The sequence below is a fragment of the Mobula hypostoma genome, chromosome 9 (genome assembly GCF_963921235.1).
Source record: "Mobula hypostoma chromosome 9, sMobHyp1.1, whole genome shotgun sequence".
Lineage (NCBI taxonomy): Eukaryota > Metazoa > Chordata > Chondrichthyes > Myliobatiformes > Myliobatidae > Mobula > Mobula hypostoma.
The window spans coordinates 100,317,255-100,338,269 of record NC_086105.1 but is presented as its reverse complement, the minus strand read 5'-3'; the positions used below and the strand labels follow the sequence as shown (position 1 = coordinate 100,338,269).

The following is a 21,015-nucleotide window of genomic DNA, read 5'->3' as shown; positions in this document are numbered from 1 at the left end:
TGGACACCCTGCTGATTTCATTTTCGGGGACAGAAGCATCCAGGTGTCAGAGGCAGCTGGAGGACACAAAGGCACAGGAGAATAAATGCCAGCAGCCTTCGTTCTCCAGCCATGCTACTGCTCTGAGGGTCTGCACATCATTGTGACTTTAATAGCAGCGTCGTAATGAATTTCCTGAGTGGCTGGAATTAACCTTGTAAAGAGCAGAGGACGTTCCTGAATACTTGAATCTCATGGTTCATTCAGGTATTCGGGGATTCAGGAAACACATGTGATCTTTTATTCTTAGGGAATTCATTTTACCTAATGTATTTCAGGAGCAATACCACTACGGGAGCTGAATTGGAAGATAAGACCTTTTCACTGCTTCCATGGCGTGTGATTCTTGTGCATGCGCCATTCTTTCTAGCCGTGTGTCATTTCAATGAAAACGATTACAGCACCAAAGTGTAAGTGGAGTTTGCCACTGGCCTCCTCAAAATGGAATTCTGCATCTGCATCACTCTGGCATCGCACTTTGACATACAGAAAACAGAGTGTAATACATCAACTGCACCTGATATAAACATAGTCAACAGGAAAGTTCAGCAACAACACACAAAATGCTGGAGGAACTCAGCAGGCCTGGCAACATCTATGGAAAAGAGTATAGTCGGCGTTTCGGGCCAAAATTTCCAGCATCTGCAGAATTTCCGTTGTTTGTGAGGCGAGTTCAACATTTGGCTCAATGGATTTCACATTATGAGTCAAGATTTTAAGTACCGTTTTATTCAAATAAGAAAAATATTACAGGAAGCTACACATAAGCAGAGGGGAATTATGGTCACTGACGTAGCAACAACGTGTCCCAGATACAGAGCTGTCCTGAAGGGTGGAAACAAGGTTTGTTTTTCATTTGAAAATGCTCAATGCCACCATTGCTTTTCGGTAAAGATTCCATTTCAAATGTATCACCAAGTCACATTATTGATGCCCCAAAGCACCTGTGGTTATTGTTGGTGCACTTGTTGCTTCAGACAGAATGAATTGATTCAAATATACTCTGTGCTGTAATAGACTTTAATAATCACTACCTTTTGTGATAGTCAGAATCAGCACCTTCGTGATTTTTGCCACAGCAACAACCACCAACCTTGGCCATGGGGTTGAAATCCTTCAGGACTTTCCTAGAAGCTGTCCCTATCACCCTAGCATTTATAATCACAGGATGAAGAAAATTGTACAGAAAAAACAAGTGTTTTATTTATAATTCACATTTACAGTTTTGCTTGAAGGGGTTAATTATTTCTGGATTGGTTGATTTGAATGTGTATTTTCATTTTACAGGACGAATATATCAAAGAACATATTGACTGGAAACATATTACCTTCAGTGACAATCAACCCTGCCTTGATCTTATTTCTCAGAAGCCACATGGAATCCTTAGGATATTGGATGATCAAAGCTCTTTCCCACAGGTCAGGGTCATTCCTATGAACCTACTTGTTAAAAACACAATACTTTGCTCAAGGACAGTATGCTAAACTGACATCTCTCTGCTTCTTATCTCCGTATCTGTCTTTGTCTCATATTTTCTTCCTTTCTTTCATTCTTGGTCTTTGTGTGAAGTCTGTGATCCTTGTCAGATCTAATAAGCTTGCTTCTTCTAATCCTGGTAGAAGCCAAAAGCAAGTCCCTGATTTACTGGATCTTAGCAGGGATGGAGAAGCCAGGATTCTTAAAGGCTAGCATGGCTGGGGAATTATATAGAGCAAAGGCTGAGATTAGGTTCAAAAAAAAAATCCTGAGTCAATTGTCCATTGGTAATCTCTGTCTAGGTGTTCAGTGATGAGTTCTGCACAAGAGTTGATGACTTCATAAACAGGACCCCAGTGATAGTTAGCAGCTTTGGATTCTCACTCCCGTGAGAATCAACACCTTAATGAATTGTAGCACAGTGATAGTCACTAACTTTAGCAACAGTACCCATTAAAAATCAGCATCCTCAGGAACTTCTACACAGCAAAAGTCACCAACTTTAAGAACTGTATCTTAGTGAGGAATAGCACCAGCAGGTATTAAGTTCTGGGGAAGTCAGGGACTCTAGGAATACTGTGATAGGAAGAGTCGACAACTTCACGAAGGGTACTCTGCTGAAAACTGCATCCCTGCAACAATGTGAAATGTACACACTGAAAGTAAGCATCTTTAGGGGAGGTACCCAGTGGGAAGCAACACACTTAAGAGTTGTATCCCAAAGTGAATCTACATAATCTAAAACTCTCAGGAACTGTACCCCTAAGATAATAACCTGAGGAACTACTATGTGATTATTTCAGGAACTGAACCCCAGAAAAAGTAACCATGAGAGGATGTAATATAATAGCAGACAGGGTCATATTCATTTTTAATTCAATGAAACACCTGTCATGAAACAAGTGGATTGAACATAGAATTCTACAGCACATTTCAGGACCTTCGGCCCACAATGTTGTGCCGACCACGTAACCCACTCTAGAAACTGCCTAGAATTTCCCTACCACATAGCCCTCTATTTTTCTAAGTTCCATGTACCTATCTAAGAGTCTCTTAAAAGACCCAATTTTATCCACCTCCACCACCGTCACTAGCAGTGCATTCCACGCACCCACCGCTCTCTGTGTGAAAAACTTACCCCTGACATCCCCCTTGTACCTAATTCTAAGCACCTTAAAATTATGCCCCCTCGTGTTAGCCATTTCAGCCCTGGGAAAAAGCCTCTGACTATCCACACAATCAATGCCCCTCGTCATCTTATACATTTCTATCAGATGAACTTCATCCTCTGTCACTCCAAGGAGAAAAGGCCAAGTTCGCTCAACCTGTTCTCATAAGGCATGCTCCCCAATCCAGGCAATATCCTTGTAAATCTCCTCTTCACTCTCTCTATAGTATCCACATCCTTCCTGTAGTGAGGTGACCAGATATCTACATTAGCTAAACTCAAGCTAAGTCAACTCCATTTTCAAGTAAAGGATGTATTTTTTGATATATGTGACCAGCAGTTTGATCACAAAATTCTTACATTTTAGGCAACTGACCACACCTTCCTACAAAAATGTCACTATCACCATGACAACAATCCTCTGTACTCAAAGCCAAAGATGCCTCTGCCTGAATTCACCATTAAGCACTACGCTGGGAAAGTGACATACCAGGTAACTATCCTTCTTTATTTGTGCCACTTTATCATTAAGTCACATTGTCAGTGGACGTAATGTGAGACCAGATTGCTGAATATAGAAGTTGAGATGTGAAGTGTTACATTTTGGTAGAAAGAACGAGAAAGAATGTATAAATCAAATGGTACAATCTTAAGCAGCTGAAGGAATGCTGCAGTTGGGGAGTATACGTACACAAAACTTTGAACAAGGAGAAAAACTTTAAAAAGGCACCTTGGCTTTATCAGCAGAGGCACACTTTACTAAAACAAAAGTTATGCTGACCTTTATGAAACACTTTTTTTAGGCATTTTTTTTCAATTCTGGGCACTCTAGGAAAGATAATCAGAGAAGATTTGCTGGAATTGTTGCGAAATGGATGTCTTCAGTTACGTGGAAAGACTGGCAAGTCTGAGATGCTGCTCCTCAGACCAGTGAAGATTAAGAGATTTGATAGAAGGATTGAAGATCATGAATGGTTTTGAAGGCATAAATAAGGAGAAAATGTTTCCAGTGTCCAGGTGGTGGGGGGAGGTGTAGTGGAGCGAGTGATGGTGGTCAGGAGCCAAAGGCAAAGATTTAAGGTGACTGGCAAACGTGCAAGTGAGAACACAAAGAAATATCTTTAACACAGCACATGATAATGCAAATGCACTGCGTGCATGTGACAAAAGCAAATCCAACAGTTAACTTCAAAAGGGAATTGAAAGATTATTGGATGTGTGCCACTTTTGATACCTCTATCAAAGAGCTAGCATGGGGCATGATGGGCTGAATAGCCACCTTTGTTTATGCCATACCATTCTGAGATACAATGTAATAGGCCTAGAATGGTGTAAACAGATCAGAAAAGAGTAGGAAAGGAGAGAATCTTTATGTTGAGAGATGAAATAACAAAATAGGGACCACTTAGCATATACACTTCACTTTAAAAAGCTTCTGGATTAGCAATCCCTTACTTCATGATTCCTTATTTTGTAAGAGGTTTGAATAGGGCCCTGTTTCATTCCTGTTCCTTTTTAACAGGTCCAGAAGTTTGTGGAGAAAAATCATGATCAGGTTCGACAGGATGTCATAGAATTGTTTGTGAACAGCAAAATAAAGGTGAGTTGGGAGATTTTCTTTATTTGATAATTTCAACTCAGTCCATTGGTTATGTTGGCCTTTAGCAGCTATTGCTGAAATTCATTGATCTTAATCATGGCAGAGATGTTTAATAGTTTGAGGTTTCCTGCATTAACTTTTAGGAGATGTTTCATGTACTGACAAGCCTGGGTTCTCAAGTGAGTCCAATTAATCCCTTTGTTCAAGAGCCTGATGGGTGAGGGGTAGTAACTGTTTTTGAACCTGGTGCTGCAAGTCTTGTACCTTCTAACTGATTGCAGCAGTGAGAAGAGAGCAAGACCTGGCTGGTGAGGATCTTTGATGATGGATGTTGCTTTTCTATGGCAATATTTCGTGTAGATGTGCTTAATGGTTGGAAGGCCTTTACCCGTGATTTACTATGCCTAATCTACTACCTTTTATCAGTTTTTCCATTCAAACGCACTGGTGTTCCCATACCAGGCCATGATGCCGCTAGTCAATACATTCTCCATACACCTGGGTTCACACTGAAGAGATAAACTGAGTACTGAATGGTCTGCTTCATCGGAAATGACTGTGATATTCCATAACACTGATCAGCTGATATAATTCCTGGAGAGAATCTGCTCAACACGCTGCATCACTCCCTGACCTACATTAATCCTAATGATATTCCTATACTGCTGAAGCACAACACAAGCGCGAGCTGCGCAAGTCCAGAGCCACCAGCACAACAACTGCAGTGCCTACACATGTCTGCCCAACATGTGCCAGGACATTCTGTGCCCGAATTGGCCTGACCAGTCATCTTCGGATACACCGCATCCAGTCTCAAAGTGACTAATGGTGTCAAGGTCTTCATTGACGTCGATGGACTAACCACAATTCCTAAACCCAATACAATCCTGTCGTACTGCTCTATTTCTAACTCCACCCTCAGCCTATCAAAGAAGTAACCCTAACATTGTCATTATATCTAACTATTAGCCTCTAACCCCAAAATTTCACCCTTAAATACCTTTATCATTGTGCTTAAGTACCACTGTTCTTTCAAATACATATATATTCGTATGAAAATCTGGTATGTGCCATAAACAACTCTAAAAAATCCTTAACTGAGATGGAAGATGGCAAGTGAAGGTAGGCAAAGGGAAACATGAGCTAAGCAGTTAGTAGTGAAATAAAAATGACAATACTATCAAAAGAAGAGCAATTTCCCTCGTGCTTTCAGACCAAACACTAAGCATAAATGTTACCTTATCTCAAACCAAATCCTAGTCTTCCCCCACACCACAAACCATTCCTCCCTCCTAATCCTAGTCCACCACAGAAACTTTATGGACTGTCAATTTTAACGACAGTAATAATTTAGATAGATAGATAGACATACTTTATTGATCCCGAGGGAAACTGGGTTTCGTTACAGTTGCACCAACCAAGAATAGAGTATAAATATAGCAATGTAAAACCATAAATAATTAAATAATAATATGTAAATTATGCCAGATGGAAATAAGTCCAGGACCAGTTGTAAAGTTTGATGGCCACAAGCAGGAATGGCTTCCTATGACACGCAGTGTTGCATCTTGGTGGAATGAGTCTCTAGCTGAATGTACTCCTGTGCCCACCCAGTACGTTATGTAATGACGGAATGCATTTCCTTTGCTTGTTAGATTCTGACCAGCCTTTCGATGGGGCAAGCCATGAAGATGACATCACCTAAGAATAGTACCATCAGCCGAAGGTATGCTCCCACCGTGGCAGCCAAATTCCAGCAGTCTCTGATGGAACTAGTGGAGAAGATGGAAAGGTCAGTTTGGGATATTAAAATTGTACTTCCCTTCCCCATTCTAGAAACAGCCCTCAGTATCTAATCTGAACCCAGCCATAGACCCTAACCGAACACTTACTGGCTTTTCTGTGGCTCTGGTGAACAGTAAGTATCCCCTGGTGTGTTTGAAGAAACCCAAAAAAAATCCTGAGTCCTGACCAAAGGTAAACCAAGAGTTTTCAACCTTTTTCTGCCATGGACCAATACCAATAACCAAGAGGTCCCTAGACCCCAGGTTGGGATCAAGAGATTTAAAGCAAAGATCAAAACAGATGAACATACTGTTCTCCACCCCCCAACACCACAGACATTACCTCTGTGTGTTCAAGGGGTTGATACATTTACATCAATCATTTGGTAAATGTTCTAAACCATTTTGAGATCAGCTAAGCTACATTATAAATGTGAAACCTTCAATATTTTTGCAGGGTGCATCACTGATTTGATAAACTGATAATAACTAATATAACGCTTCCAATTTTTCAGTTGCAATCCTTTGTTTGTCCGTTGCATCAAGCCAAATAACAAAAAGGTAAGTTAAACACAGGAGATGGGGAGTTGGCCTTTGTGTCTGGAGTGCATTAATATAGAGATAATGACCTTTGAACTATTTGGGAGCAGGTGAAACGGCACTGTGCCTTAAGGCTGTATTAATTGAACTAATAAAAGTAATGAATTAAAAATAAAGCAACACATTCAAAATGCTGGAGGTACTCAGCAGGCCAGGCAGCATCTATGGAAAAGAGTACAGTCGACGTTTCGGGCCAAAACCCTTCATCAAGACTGATGAGTCTAGGGCTGCCAACTGTCCCGTATTAGCTGGGACATCCCGTATATTGGGCTAAATTGGTTTGTCTCATATGGGACCGCCCTTGTCCCATATTTTCCCATATGAAACCATTCGTAAGCCGAAATGGCATAAAGCGAAGAAACAATTACCATTAATTTATATGGGAAAAATTTTTGAGCATTCCCAGACCCAAAAAATAACCTACCAAATCATACCAAATAACACATAAAACCTAAAATAGCACTAACATATAGTAAAAGCAGAATCGGGAAGATTAAGGCAAAACTGATTTGTAGAAGAAAATCGGCACATACACGCATGCGCACACAGGTGCCTGCGCAAGGCTTCGTGATCATGGTAGTCTTTCTCGGGGTAAACACAACTGTCCCGTATTTGACTGCTACTTTTGTCCCTTATTTGGGAGTGAGAAAGTTGGCAACCCTAGGTGAGTCTCAGCCTGAAACGCTGACTGGGGTTTGGATTTCCAGCATCTGCAGATTCTCTGTTGTTTGGAATTAAAAATAAACGAGGCTGGAGTTACTTAGCAGATCAGACAGCAAGAGTCGAAAGGAAATCTGGGAGATTATATCAGGCAAATTACTTTCTGTAAGCTCTCCAGAAATGCTGCCTGACTTTCTGAGTGCTTTCAGCATCCCTCTGTATTTCAGTTTTACAGTAGAGTTGTTGGGTCTGAGGCATTTTAATTCACTGTGAGTTTTTCTTTGGTCAACTTCTGCCAATGTCATTTAGGAGAATGCTAAACCAAGAGATCAAATCTTACACTGTGCCACACCAGTATGAATGAAAAGAATAAAAGTGCTAATTTTATGAGATTAGTGAATTAGACAGTATGTTGGAAATTGGCAGAAGATTGGAAAGGCAGGCATTGATATAAGGTAGCCAGCACAGTGTTGTAAAAAGTAAATCACATCTGATTAAAAATTTTAAGGAGGTAACTAAATGTATTGATGATAACACTGGAGGATGGAGATTTAAGTGAATGGAGTCAGAGACTTAGAGGGGATCTGAAGAGAACCTTTCTCACTCAGAGTGTGGTGAGTACCTGGAACACACCAAGGAGAAAGTGATGGAAGCAAAGTCACTGACAGCATTCAAGAAGTGTTAAGCCAAGTACTTACAGTAGATCACCTGTGCATAGAGGCTAAAGACTAAATGCTGAAAGATGGAACTAGTATGGACAGATGTCCACGAGTCAGCCTGGACAGGGTGGACCAGATCGCCTGCTTCCACCTTGTGTGACTGTAAACTCCTAGATAAAAAGACATGGGTTCAAGTAAATATGTACAGGCAGTAAACGTCCGGTTAAAGTCAAGGTTGAGTTAATTGTCATCTGCACAAGTACAACATTTGTACATGAGTGCACAGGTCCGATGAGAAACTTACTTGCAACAGCATCACAGGCACATAGCATCAAAAGCACAACACTCACGAGAAAAACAGCAATTAAGCATAAATAATACGAATATTATGCAAGAAAGGCCATAAATAAGAAAAAAATGCAAAGTCTGCCATATAGTACAAAGTGGTCATAGGGTTGCTGCACTGAGTTCGTAATTAGGGTTGTGCAAGTCTGTTTATGGTTGAAAGGAAGCAGCTGGTTTTGATCTTAATAGGGTGGGACTTTAGACTTCTGTTCCTCTTGTCTGATGGTAGCCACGAGAAGATGGGATGGCCCATATGGTGGGGGTCTCTGATGTTAGATGTTATCTTCTTGAGGAAGTGCCTCATGTAGACACACTATTGATGGGTAGTGATGTGCCGTTGATATATTGCTCTGGGCTCTCTACTTTCGCAGTCATTTCTGCTCTATATTTTTCGATACAACTTTGGGCATCTTAAAAATCTGCAATGCGAAGGGAGAAAGAATGCAGAAGCCACTGCAAGTTTGAGATCCTGTGACAGATGATGTTAGCATTGAGACAGGTCACTCAAGATTCAGCACAATGAAGATATTGCTAATAGCAGAAAAAGATTGTTAAAATGAATGACCAGCTGGTAAAGATGCTAGGAATCTTGTGGAATATTCCATTTTTGTTCAATGTCCATGTTTGCCTCAGTAGATGGCGCCAGTGAGCAACTCGACCAAGGGCAACATCCTTCAGATGGTTCACAAAACTACTTCTTTCACTTTGTTTACTCCATCTTTTTCTTTCAAATGTGGTTCTACTAGTGTTGGAGCCTGTGATCTACACTTTGGCAGTGTGTTTTCTGACGGATTGGGCGATCCGACACTTTGCTGTCTCTGATGGAGTTTGGCGAGGTTTCGAGCAAAGCATGCAGCCTGGAGGCCAGAAGTCTGAAGACTCCGCAATCTACTCCATTTCTCGCTGATCCTGCCGAGTAAGGCATTGAGAAGTGTTGGGGTCAGTGAGGCTGGGGGTAGTAAGGTGTTCAGTGCTGTGCACCTGTGTGTGAGGGGTCTCGGGTCTCACCCCTCTCCCAGATGAAGGTGCCTCTCTCTCTCTCTCTCTCTCTCTCTCTCTCCTCTCTCTCTCTCTCTCTCACTCACTCACACTCAATGCTGCCGAAGTCCTGGGTATTAGGCAAGGTTTAATCAATACAGTTTGTGGATTGGACTCTGTGGGTCACGTAGTGATGTGTTTCTGATTTCTGGTTTCTGTCACTCCTAGTTTTTGCTGTTTTGAGCGATTTTGATCTGGGTGGTAGAATGGCACTGTGGCCTCCAGATAGCAGGGCTGGATTGGACTGAAGATGCCTGAACTTTTTTGATATCTTCTGATTCAATGTTTTGTAGTCTGTGTTTTCCACTCTTGTTTCTGCCATTTACATGATTTGTTCTTTTTTTTTTGCACGTTGGAGATTTGATGTTTTTCTTTTTTACCGGTTCCACGGTGTTCTTTGTTTCGTGGCTGTCTGTGGGAAGACAAAGCTCAGGGTTGTATACTGCATACATGCTTTGATAATACATGTACTTCGAATCTTCGAGTATTAGAAGGTTTCATAGATGGGAAGATCCTCATTGAAAGTTAACTGTGTGTGGAAGGTGCTGAAGAGAGGTTTCTCCTGCGGCACTTACACATGTAAGAGCAATACTTGGGCAACAGGCTGAAGACCACCACAGGGTCTCATCCCAGTCAGGAGCCCATTTTTTAAGACTGGATGTGTACGAGAGATGAGTGAGAAAGTGATGTGGAAAACTTCCTTTCTTCCCACAGGAGCCAGAACTCTTTGTGGTTGATGTTGTAAGCATACAGTTGCGATATTCTGGGATTCTGGAGACCATCCGGATCCGTAAGGAGGGCTATCCTGTGAGGATTACCTTTGATAATTTCATCAAGAGGTTTGTATTGGGCCCATCTGCACTTAGAGATTCTGTATCTAAATTGTGTCCATTTTTATGTTTCTATTCGACTTCCATAATATGAAGGCCAGTGCCAGTAAAACAGTTAGCACTTGGGAGGCCTCAGAGATCAGCTGATTTCTTCTCTTGGTGTTGTGAATATGAATTCACATAAATGGGATTTAATATGTTTTCTTGATAATTAAACAAAGTGAGTGTACGGTGTTTTTAGTGCCATGTAAATTTTAATGATATAGCCGATTAAAAATCTCCGTCCAAAGTGCACGGGGGAGAATATGAGGTCAATCACTGGTTAGATTGCATGCTTGGATTACAATACATGTTAAAGATGGAGGGGTAGATTGATAATGATCTTCCTTCCTTAATTTCCTTGTAAAGATAATGTAAAGCTACCCTCTCGATCTGCTCCAATCCATCTGGTGAAGATATTCTCACAATGCTAGGGGATAGGATGATCCAAGATTTAGATCCAGGAAAAATGAAGGAACTGCAATATAAACAAGAGAAAATCTGCAGACGCTGGCGGTCCAAGCAACACACAGGAAGTGCTGGAGGAACTCAGCAGGCCAGGCAGCATCTACGGAAAAGGGTACAGTCGATGTTTCGGGCCGAGACCCTTCAGCAGGACTCCTGATGAAGGGTCTCAGCCCGAAACATCGACTGTATCCTTTTCCACAGAAGCTGCTTGGCCTGCTGAGTTCCTCCAGCATTTTGAGTGAACTGCAATATAGTTGTGAGTCAGGGTAGCATACGACTAGAAGGAAACTTGCATTTGGCATTACCATGCAACCACTGCTCTTGTGATTCTAGTAGTTAGAAATCAGTTTGGAAGGTGCTACTTATCAACTTGGTGAGTTTCTACAGTATGTTTTGGAGATGGCGGATGATATCTCCCCATAATAATACTTCAGGACAACCAGTAAGTTGCATTAATATAAATAAAAACAAGAAATATTGGAAATACTCAGCACCTTGTGGAAAGAGTTGATGTTTCAGGTAGGAGACCATTTGTTAGAACTCATGACTTGTGTTCAAACGCAGAATAGAAGGGAAAGGATTGGAAGAGAAAGAGAAGTTCGGGACAAACAAGCCAGAAGAAGTAGATAGAAATTGTAGTGGAGAGCTGACAGCTTCTTCGGAGTTGTTTTCCTGGAAGAGGAAGATCTCTGATATGAAAAATTAACTTTTCTCTTTTTGACAGATGCTGCCCAGTCTATGTATTTCCAGCATTTTCTGTTTTTGTCTCAAATTTTTCAGTATCTGCTTTCATTTGCAAGTTAAATTCATAAATTAATTTCTCAAACAAAATAATGTACAAGATAGCACAGAGCATTTCTTACCTGTGTCACTCCTCGCAGGCGGACAAATCAGTTCTAGTCCATTCAATAATAACAATACAACATATACACAGTCAGTAGTTAATTACGTGCTACAAATACAAACTTTACATATATTAATAAACTATATATTTTATAATGCTGGCGAATTTTGGTGGTTGGGTTCTATTTCACTGGGCACTGCTTGGCACAAATATTATACACACACCTGTCTGAATGATGTTTTCCTTTTGCTATGTGGCAATAGGAGTTCACTTCATTATTTGAGAGGTTATGAATAGAATTCAATGTTGCCCAATCATTAAACATCCTCAGTTCTGATCTTAATATGGAAGAGAGGTCATCCCTGAAGCAGCTCAAGATTGTTATTTAAATCCAAGTCTTTCATTCTAAATAAGAATTGGGGATAAAAGAATTGAGAAATCTATAATGATAGAGAAGAAATGTAAATGGATGCCAAACCAATCAAAGACCAAATGGCCTGCATTTTAAAGCATCCTCTGTTGACAGAATTTTAATTTGGCATATAGCCTTTATGAAAAATGAGTATTGTTAACATTACAATTTTGTTCTTGCAGGTACAAAATCTTATTGGGACTAACAAATCAAATAAAGGCAGACGGTGAAAACTGTGTTGCCGTTTTGAAACAAATTGTTCCAGTCAGCAAGGGAATGTACAGTCTCGGACTTACCAAGGTTAGGTCACAAATTCACTACTGAGCAAACTTAAGTGCACTGACATATTATTTTACATTGCCTTTCCTTCAGAAAGTCTGTCATTTCATTTTATTTTTCTTAAAATATTGATTGCTTAGGGATTTTTCCCCATAGACCCAAACCAGTTGAAGACGGTTTTCCCTCCTCATGAAGCCACTGATTTTCACAGCAGTGTTTCTACAGAATGTCGTCGGAGTATAGCATTAATGAATTATTACAGTACAGGGGGAAGCTATTGGTCCATCAGGACTGTGCTGGATCCTGGTAAAACAAAGTGTTTCCTTCTCTGGACAACAAATTACTTCCCCCTGTGCCTCGCAAGAGATTCTGCAGGTGCTGGAATTCTTGAGCAACACACACACACACACACACACACACACACACAAAATGCTGGAGGAACTCTGCAGGTCAGGTAGCGTCTATATACTATTGATCTCCTTTCATAGATGCTGCCTGATCTGTTGAGTTCTTCCAGCATTTAGTGCATGTTTTCCTTGTATCTCTCCACTCTGCTTCTGAAATCCCAGAACTCTGACTCAGTTTCGTCCACACATAACATATTGACCTTCAAAACATAACCTTCCCTTGATGTAAATAAAATCCTAGAACTCCTTCTGTCCTTTGTCCAAAAAATATACAAGGAAGTATGATATAAAAGTATAATTCCCAAAAATTAATATTTCTTACTTGGGATACAGTTCCACAGAGAGATTGTCACTGGAATTTAGTTCATGGATACAGATGTATAAAAATCCTAAGACAATAGAAAAGATTATGGTAGTATGTACTTTTATATATTATGCAACTTCTTCCATTCTAATAGGGTTAGGCACTGGCTGCCTTACAGAATGCTAGAAATCTACCACTGCTCCCTGTGTCTCCAAACCCATGCCACTATTTGATTACAAACATTTGATAGTAGCTGTCTGTAGCTGACTAGCACCAAGTACTTAGCTTTCATTGAGACATATATAGATTTTGGATAGGCTTTATTTGTGCTTCCATGGAGGTTAAATCTACTACATTGGACAAATTCACCCCCCCCCACCCCGTGCCAAAGGTGGGCTCTTGGCTCCATTAATGGTTTTGCGGAAGGTTGGAGAAGTACAAAGGTAGTGTGTTCCCTACTATTTCCAAGTCTTTCCGGCCTTCCAGACATGATAAATGTGTCAACATGTACCCAGAACGTCAACTGGTTACTCTTTTCCATAGATGCAGCCTGGCCTGCTGAGTTCCTCCAGCATTTTGTGTGTGTGTGTGTGTGTGTGTGTGTTTTGCATCTGCAGACTTCCTTGTGTTTGTAACACGTACCTGTGTTGTCCTTTCCTATGGAGGCTGACTTTTGTGTTTCTCATCCAAATAACTGTCAGCAAAACCAACGGATGATCCGTGGTGAGAGTATCCATCTAACTGGAGACTCACTGAGCACGGTGGACCGGAACATTCCATAACACCCGGCACCTTACTGATCAGTCGCCAGAGATAGAGTCTTCCCATCAACGAGCATGTGATCATTCCACAGGCCCATGGTGCTGTTCTACTATCAATTGTTTGTCCTGCAGCCAAAGGGGAGACGAACGTGCACTTCTCGATCATGATTGTGAACTGGGCTGTACTGGTGGATACCAATACCACACCAATGTAGTGCATTTATTTAAATAAACTGCATAGGTATTCGAAGCACACATTTCTCAGTGGAGTTTCGTTCCACATATAGAGTCTTGCTCACATGTAGTTTCAGAGGCACTGACTATTGCTGGGTACAAATTCAATAAACATTTTGATGCTGTTGAGATGACATCATTGGGAATGATAAATATTTTTCACCTAACCTAGTGACCATTCTTCTTTTGTGATCCTGAAGATCAAGGAAATAATAATTTTGACCTAATCCAAAAGCTGGTAAACATTTAGGTGTTTGTAAATGCTACCATATAAAACTTATGTTAACATTTAAACAGGAAAGGGTGGTGAAGTAAAATAAAATGTAATAAAACCGTACATTTATCAATACAAGAGTGACAAACTGCCATCTGGATTTGTTTCAGATTTTTATGAAGGAGAACTTGTACCACACTCTAGACAGTAAACGGGACGGCCTCATGCTTATTGCTTCTCTAACTCTGCAACGCTATGCCCGCGGTTTCTTTGCCAGGAAACGTTATACAGAGCTCCGGAGAACAATCATACTGCTGCAGGCTTCAGCCAGAGGTTACATTACCAGGTAAGAGAGAAATCCTGTATCCAAAATGGAGAGATTAATCTGTGTTAGAACAGAGAATCATAAAGAATTTGAAAGAAAAAGCATGAGTGGAGTGTTTTGTAATTCCAAAACTAATTGGAAGAACAACACGGGAGCCAGGAAATGTGTGTGTACTTATGAGCGCATACATATGACATGGAGACATAATGACGTATGCCATTCACGTAGTTTTACATATAACCCATAATGAATTATGTAAATACATTAAGAACGATTAATCCAACAACACTTCTTCCTGCTTACCTATAAACTCCAGCTCAATATAGAAACCATCTCAGCTCAAATATTGCTCTCTAGTCAGCTTAATGTATACTATTGTATACTTCTCAACTGATTGACATGTCGTCACCAGATGACATCAGATGCAATCTCCATGGTGTAAGAGAGTGGTCCAGTTCTGTCCCTAATCTTCCCAAGTGCCCACTTTTGATCACCTCTGTAGAGAAATGTTGAACCTCTTTGTTTGAGGAGCCCTTAATTTGTCTCAGCTGGGTTTGAGGAGATCCAAGTGTGAATGCAACAGACGACTCAGGAACAGCATGGCTGGTGAGTTATTGGTTGTGGAGTGTGCTGCATTGCGATATGCAAGGAGGAAACTGGTGAGCTTCTGATTCAGTGTCAGTGTAGTGAGTTCTGCTGACATTGTTCACAGTGTGTTCTTTGGACTCTGCACAAACCATTCCACCAAGGCATGTGTGGGTGATATAGTGCAGATGTAATGTGTCTTATTCCATTAATGTTCAGGAATGACAGAAACTGCTCTGCCACAAACTGTGGTCCATTGTGTTCTGGAGCACCAGTCCTTGCGAAGAGGCATCTCAACACATCAACAGTGTGCGAGGCTGTAGTGGAGGCTATTGGGAACACCTCTGGCCACTTTGTAGCTGCATCCACTACTACCAAGAAATTTTGTGCCATTGAATGATCTGGCAAACTCTACGTGAATTCTCTACCAGGGCAATGCAAGGCATTCCCAGGGATAGAGAAGTGCTGCTCTTGGCATCTTCTGGATGTGTTGGCAGCCCAAACAGTGCATGGCAAGCTGGTAAAAATGAGGGAACTGATACTTCTGCTGCATGTTCCAGCCATTTTGGGTTACCATGTAGACCTGAGACAGTGGGAGTCTTTTCTGGTTTCTCTTTGGATCACCCCTGCCATAATGGGGCTTCCAATTTGCATTAAGGAGAATACGTCGAGGAATGTCCCCTTTTGTCAACTTTTCAGGTATTTTCTTTTCCAAGGATAAATGGGACAATCCATCAACATTTCCATGATGAGCTGTCCTCTTGAATTTGATACTTTAGCTGTGTTCTCCAAGAAGCAGAGCCCATGGAACACTGATGGAACACTATTCTGTGGATTGAAGAAGAACTCCAGTGGCTGACAGTCAGTAATGAGAGTAAAATCTCTCCCATACAAATACCGGTTGAAATGTTTTACACCCCAAACCAGACTTAATGCCTCTTTGTCAATCTGTGCATAATTTTTCTCTGAAGCAGTAAGGGAACATGATGTATAGGATATCAGACGTTCATTTCCATCACTCAAGCCATGTAACATGACTGCCCCTATACCATAAGGTGAGGCATCACAGGCGAGCTCACAGGATATTGTGGATCATAATGTGTGAGTACAGAGTCTGACATCACCGTTTCCTTCATCTTTTGGAAAGCCACCTCACACTGCTTTGTCCATTGCCATTTCTTTCTACTCTATAGTAATACATTCAGGGGGTGGAGCACAGTGGCCAGGATTAGCAGGAACCTGTTATAGTAATTGACAAAATCTAAAAAGGACCACAACTGTGACATGTCCTTTGGCCTTGGGGCATCTACCACTGCTTGAATTTTCTCAGCACACTTGCATAATCCTTATGTATCAATAGTGTGACCATAGTAAGTGATGCTTGGTTTAAAGAATTCACACTTGCCAAATTGTGTTCTGAGCCCGTAATCTTCAAGCGTTTTTAACACTGTCTTGATAATTTGGAGACGTTCCTTGTCATCATCACTGGTAACAATGATATCATCCAGGTAACAGTGAGTGCCCAGGCAGTGTTGCAGTACCCGGTCCTTAGCTTTCTGCCAGAGTGTAGGAGCAGATGCTACTCCGAAAGTAAATCTACTATGGCAATAACGCCCTTCAAGAGTGTTTATGATAAGAAACACTTTGGACTCTTCTTCCATCTCCATCTGCAGATAGGCCTCAGTTAAATCCATTTTGCTGAAGTTTTTCCCTCCAGAAAGGTTTGCAAAGTTATCCTTTATTCTTTGCAGAGGGTATTGATCTACTTTCAGTACTGGGTAGATGGTGACCTTAAAATTCCTACAGATCCTTACAGACCCATCCTTCTTGGCTACTAGGACCACTGATGTCGCAAATGGGCTCCATTCTACCTTGGAAAGAATTCTTTCAAACTCCATGTGATCTAGCTCACTGGCCACTTTATCGCAGGTCGTATATGGAACAGGATGGATTTTGTAAAACTTGGTTGTGGCATTTTCATTTAACACTATTCTATCCTTGATATGTTTGAGTTTTCCAATGCCATCCTTGAACACTGCTGTGGCATTATCTATACCTTTCTTAATTCACTTTCACCTAACTCTGTTGCAGGGGATGTGGCATGAAAATGTTAGAATGGATCTCCAATCAAGTTGTAGTTGTCTCAGCCAATCACAGCCCCACAATGATAGCCTCCTGTTTTTACCACATACAAACTCAATGTAGCTTGTTGGTTGTTGTATTTCACTATTAAGAATGTCATTCGCACATGAGTTACCTTTTCTCCAGTGTAAGTCCTTAGTTGGATATCTGCAGGCTTCATTTCAGTATCTTTGAAATGCCATTCAAACTCATTTCATGGAATGACTGAAACAGCTGAGCCAGTGTCCAATTCCTTTTTAATTAATTTGCCGTTCACTTCTGGTGTAAGCCATATTGCTTGTCTCTTGTTAGTTTTCATATTGTAAATCTCAAGGCTACACAGTCCTACGTGACTCTATCATTATCAGATTTTTCATCAACAATATGCAGATTAGTGCTCCTTTTGAAACCGCAGTGACTGTTTTTTTTATCTTTTTCTCTTCCCTGTGCAGTCTATTTATTTTTGTCTGCCCGGTATGCTCTTTTTATGTGTCCTACTTTGTTGCATTTTCTGCAAGTTTTGCTTTTAAATCTGCATTGGTCTGGTGTATGTGAGCCCCTGCCGCAATGGTAACACAACTTGTCTGGCCAGGCAGGTTTCTGTTTAGATGTTGCAAATCTGTTCACACTCACTTTCATTCCTGGCTGCAACTCAATTGTGTCTTGGACTGCTGTTTCCATTAATATAGTGATTTCAACTGCTCTTTGAAATGTGAGTTGTGCTTCAGTTAAGAGCCATTTTGAATGCTTTCTTTTTTGCAAGTCTCAGTGCATCTTTAAGCCCATCACTGAACTGACAATGCTCAGACAATTTCTTCAATTCAGCCACACAAACTGAACTGGACTCCCCTTTCTTTTGATTCCATTTATGAAACCTAAAGCATTCTGCAATCAATAATGGTTTCAGTACTAAATGCTCCTGTGTTACATTCATGATATCAGCAAAGCTGATTTCGGTTGGTTTGGTTGGAGCAGTCAAGCTTCTAAGCAAACTGTATACTTTTCCACCAATTATACTCAGCAAAACTGGCACTGGCTTTTCATTGGTTATTTCAATTGCTTCAAAATACTGCTCAATTCATTCAGTATACATCACTCAGTTATCTGTTGTGCAATTGAACGTGACTATCATTCCAATGCAACCAGCTATTTCTGCTTTTTTTCAACTTATTATTATCACACTGTTAATGAACCTGCAAATTTTGTAATGTTTTCTGCTTTTTTTAACTTGACCATCTCTCTCCCTTGCTGAAGAAACACCTGCTGTGCTTTTTTTTCCAACTCAAGTTTCTCTCTCTCTCTCTCTCTCTCCCCTTGTGAAGAAAAAAAATCATGCTGCACTTCAATAAGTAGGTTGTCATCTCGGCTTCGCTTTAAAACTACCTCTTCACCATTGTTATGTTTTGCAACTCCAGAACACGGGAGCCCGGAGATGTGGCATTCTTAGTTTTACTTTACTGGAGCACGTACATATGACATGGAGACATAATGACATATGCCATTCACGTAGTTCTATATATAAAACCCATAATGAATTATATAAATAAACAAAATGCTTAATCAAACAACATATTTACAATATTACTCAAATATAAATGAAATATAACTGAAATATTAAATACCCATCACAATTAGATCAGCCAGGATCTTATTAAATGGTACAGCATCAACAAAGAACTATGGCTGCTTCAGAACCCTATTTTGTGTGACCTTATATTTGTGTAATGGCCTAATAGTACAATTCAGTGAATGCACAATGACCGTTGACACCTTCAAGTTTGATGCTCCATGCTGAACAGTTTGCAAGAGGATGGCCAGTGGCAGTACAAAATGGACACGTGTCAGTACAACAATCCTTGGAAACTTACATACTTAAGCCTTCCCAAGATCACTTCTTGTCCCAATATTTCAGTAAGGGAGACTGCAACGTTGCAAGTCTAACATCAAGGGAATGGACTTGTTCCTTGAGACAACAATATTTTCGAGGACAAAGAATATACAATGGTATTATATGTTTTTAAAAACGGTATCCTTGGTCTTTTGGGCCAGAAGTATTTAACACTCAACAGCAGCCCCTGTATTTAGCCAATTTAAACATCCTGCCCACAGCATAGTTACACTATAGAGAGGAGAGCACAGGAGGTCATCTGCATAGGTGTCAGTGTAGGTTTTGTGAGTATTAAGTACAATTTCCCGAAGACTATAGGACTTCCTAAACAGTGTATTACTTTTTGAAGTTATGTCCAACCCATTGTGAGACTGATAAGAGAAAATCAACTTTCCTATCTTTTTTTCTCTTTAAGGAAAATATTCCAGAAGTTAAAGGAAAACGTCGTCAAAGTCCGATCCATTGTTCTCATGTTTACAAATCGCAGGAGATTCCTCAGGGTGAGTTTGAACACCGAGTAGTTATTTCACTTTGCAGTGTCATAGATGCTGTGTCCAAACCCACATTGTCTACCATCTGTTGTCCACCTGGTTCTGTATACATGGTCCATTTTGTCTGTGTCAGTCTAATTTACTTAGTTGAAATTTACCTATTCTATCTGGTTTAATTCCCCTGGCCTATCTGATCCATTTTCACTTTGTCTAGCTGAACAAAGTGCACCTGATCTATTTCATTGCATCCATTTGCTTTCTATCTAATCTGCCAATGAATGCTTTATCTACTAGGCCAAAGTACACCCAATATATTTAGTCCATATTTAGCGGATATACTTGATCTACAAACGTATATCCACTTGGTGTGCATCTGCTTGGTTTACTTGGTCTCCATCCATCAGGTTGATCTACTCCACATAGATCCATGTTCACTGGGGTTGATATTTGTCCACTTATGGTTCAGATAGATATGGACAATTACAAGTCACTATCTGATGGAGCCTGGCCAACTTTGTGAGGACAAGCCACAGATTCATTTTATTCTTGGTTCAATTTGTTGTGTACAAGGTTGCCAACTCTGGCTTTTATCAAAATGGAAAATGTTGAAAATACTCAGCAGGTCAGGCTGCGTCTGTGGGAAAAGAGCTAACACTTCAGCTAGAATACCTTTCATCAGAAGTGTCTCCCCACTATCTTGGGCTGCCCACCAACTGTACACTCCAAAACACTGTATGGGTGTTGAAACCTGAGCAAGTAAATGCAGATTCCTTTCTCCAGCATTTGAATAGATTGCCTGGTGTGATGGTGACTGAGGTCAGATAAATTGCACGGAAATCAATTTTGTGGTTATGAAACGTTTCTGAAACACGAGCTATACTGCCTTCCTAGAAACATATTTTTCTTTATTTTGTAGGTCCGAGAACAAAAACGGGAGAGGATTGAGATGGTAACAAATTTCTTTCCATATCATCCTTGGTTTGCACTCCTTTCATCCTCTCACTAGGATATAATCCAAAGTTTTAGACATTTGTTTAAAGATTCAGTCTGGTAACAGGCCCCTCCAGCCCAATGGGCCCGCGCCACCCAATTGCACCCATGTGACCAATTAACCTTAAACCCACATGTCCTTAGAATGTGGGAGGAATCATGGGGAGAATGTACAAGCTCCTAACAGAGAGTGGTGGAATTGAACCTGGGTCTCCCGCATTGTAATGGTGTTGTGCTAACCGCAGCATATCGTGCCACCCTTGCTGTGACAGCCAATAAATTTAGTGCGTGTTTACCTGATACGCTTGGCAGTATCCACGGTGTGCATCTGCTTGCTCTCCTTATCCTCATCGTGATTCTTATCCTGTAATAACACTACTAAAGCATGCTTAGGATCATCATCTTACCAAAAGAACCATGAACTTCTCTGAAAGTATTGCAATTACCAGACAA

The 21,015-nt window shown here is 40.7% G+C and overlaps 1 protein-coding gene across 1 annotated transcript in view; it reads left to right on the top strand.

The window, feature by feature from the left end:
- Nucleotides 1-21,015, top strand: part of myo15aa (myosin XVAa) — a 215,240-nt gene that overhangs the window by 30,687 nt on the left and 163,538 nt on the right. The window contains exons 14-23 of the mRNA XM_063059557.1: nucleotides 1,327-1,458; nucleotides 3,052-3,177; nucleotides 4,207-4,284; nucleotides 5,940-6,076; nucleotides 6,584-6,629; nucleotides 10,085-10,209; nucleotides 12,146-12,263; nucleotides 14,333-14,508; nucleotides 19,497-19,581; nucleotides 20,489-20,521. Coding sequence (XP_062915627.1) covers nucleotides 1,327-1,458; nucleotides 3,052-3,177; nucleotides 4,207-4,284; nucleotides 5,940-6,076; nucleotides 6,584-6,629; nucleotides 10,085-10,209; nucleotides 12,146-12,263; nucleotides 14,333-14,508; nucleotides 19,497-19,581; nucleotides 20,489-20,521 — 1,056 coding nt within the window. The remainder of the gene's footprint in view (nucleotides 1-1,326; nucleotides 1,459-3,051; nucleotides 3,178-4,206; nucleotides 4,285-5,939; nucleotides 6,077-6,583; nucleotides 6,630-10,084; nucleotides 10,210-12,145; nucleotides 12,264-14,332; nucleotides 14,509-19,496; nucleotides 19,582-20,488; nucleotides 20,522-21,015) is intronic.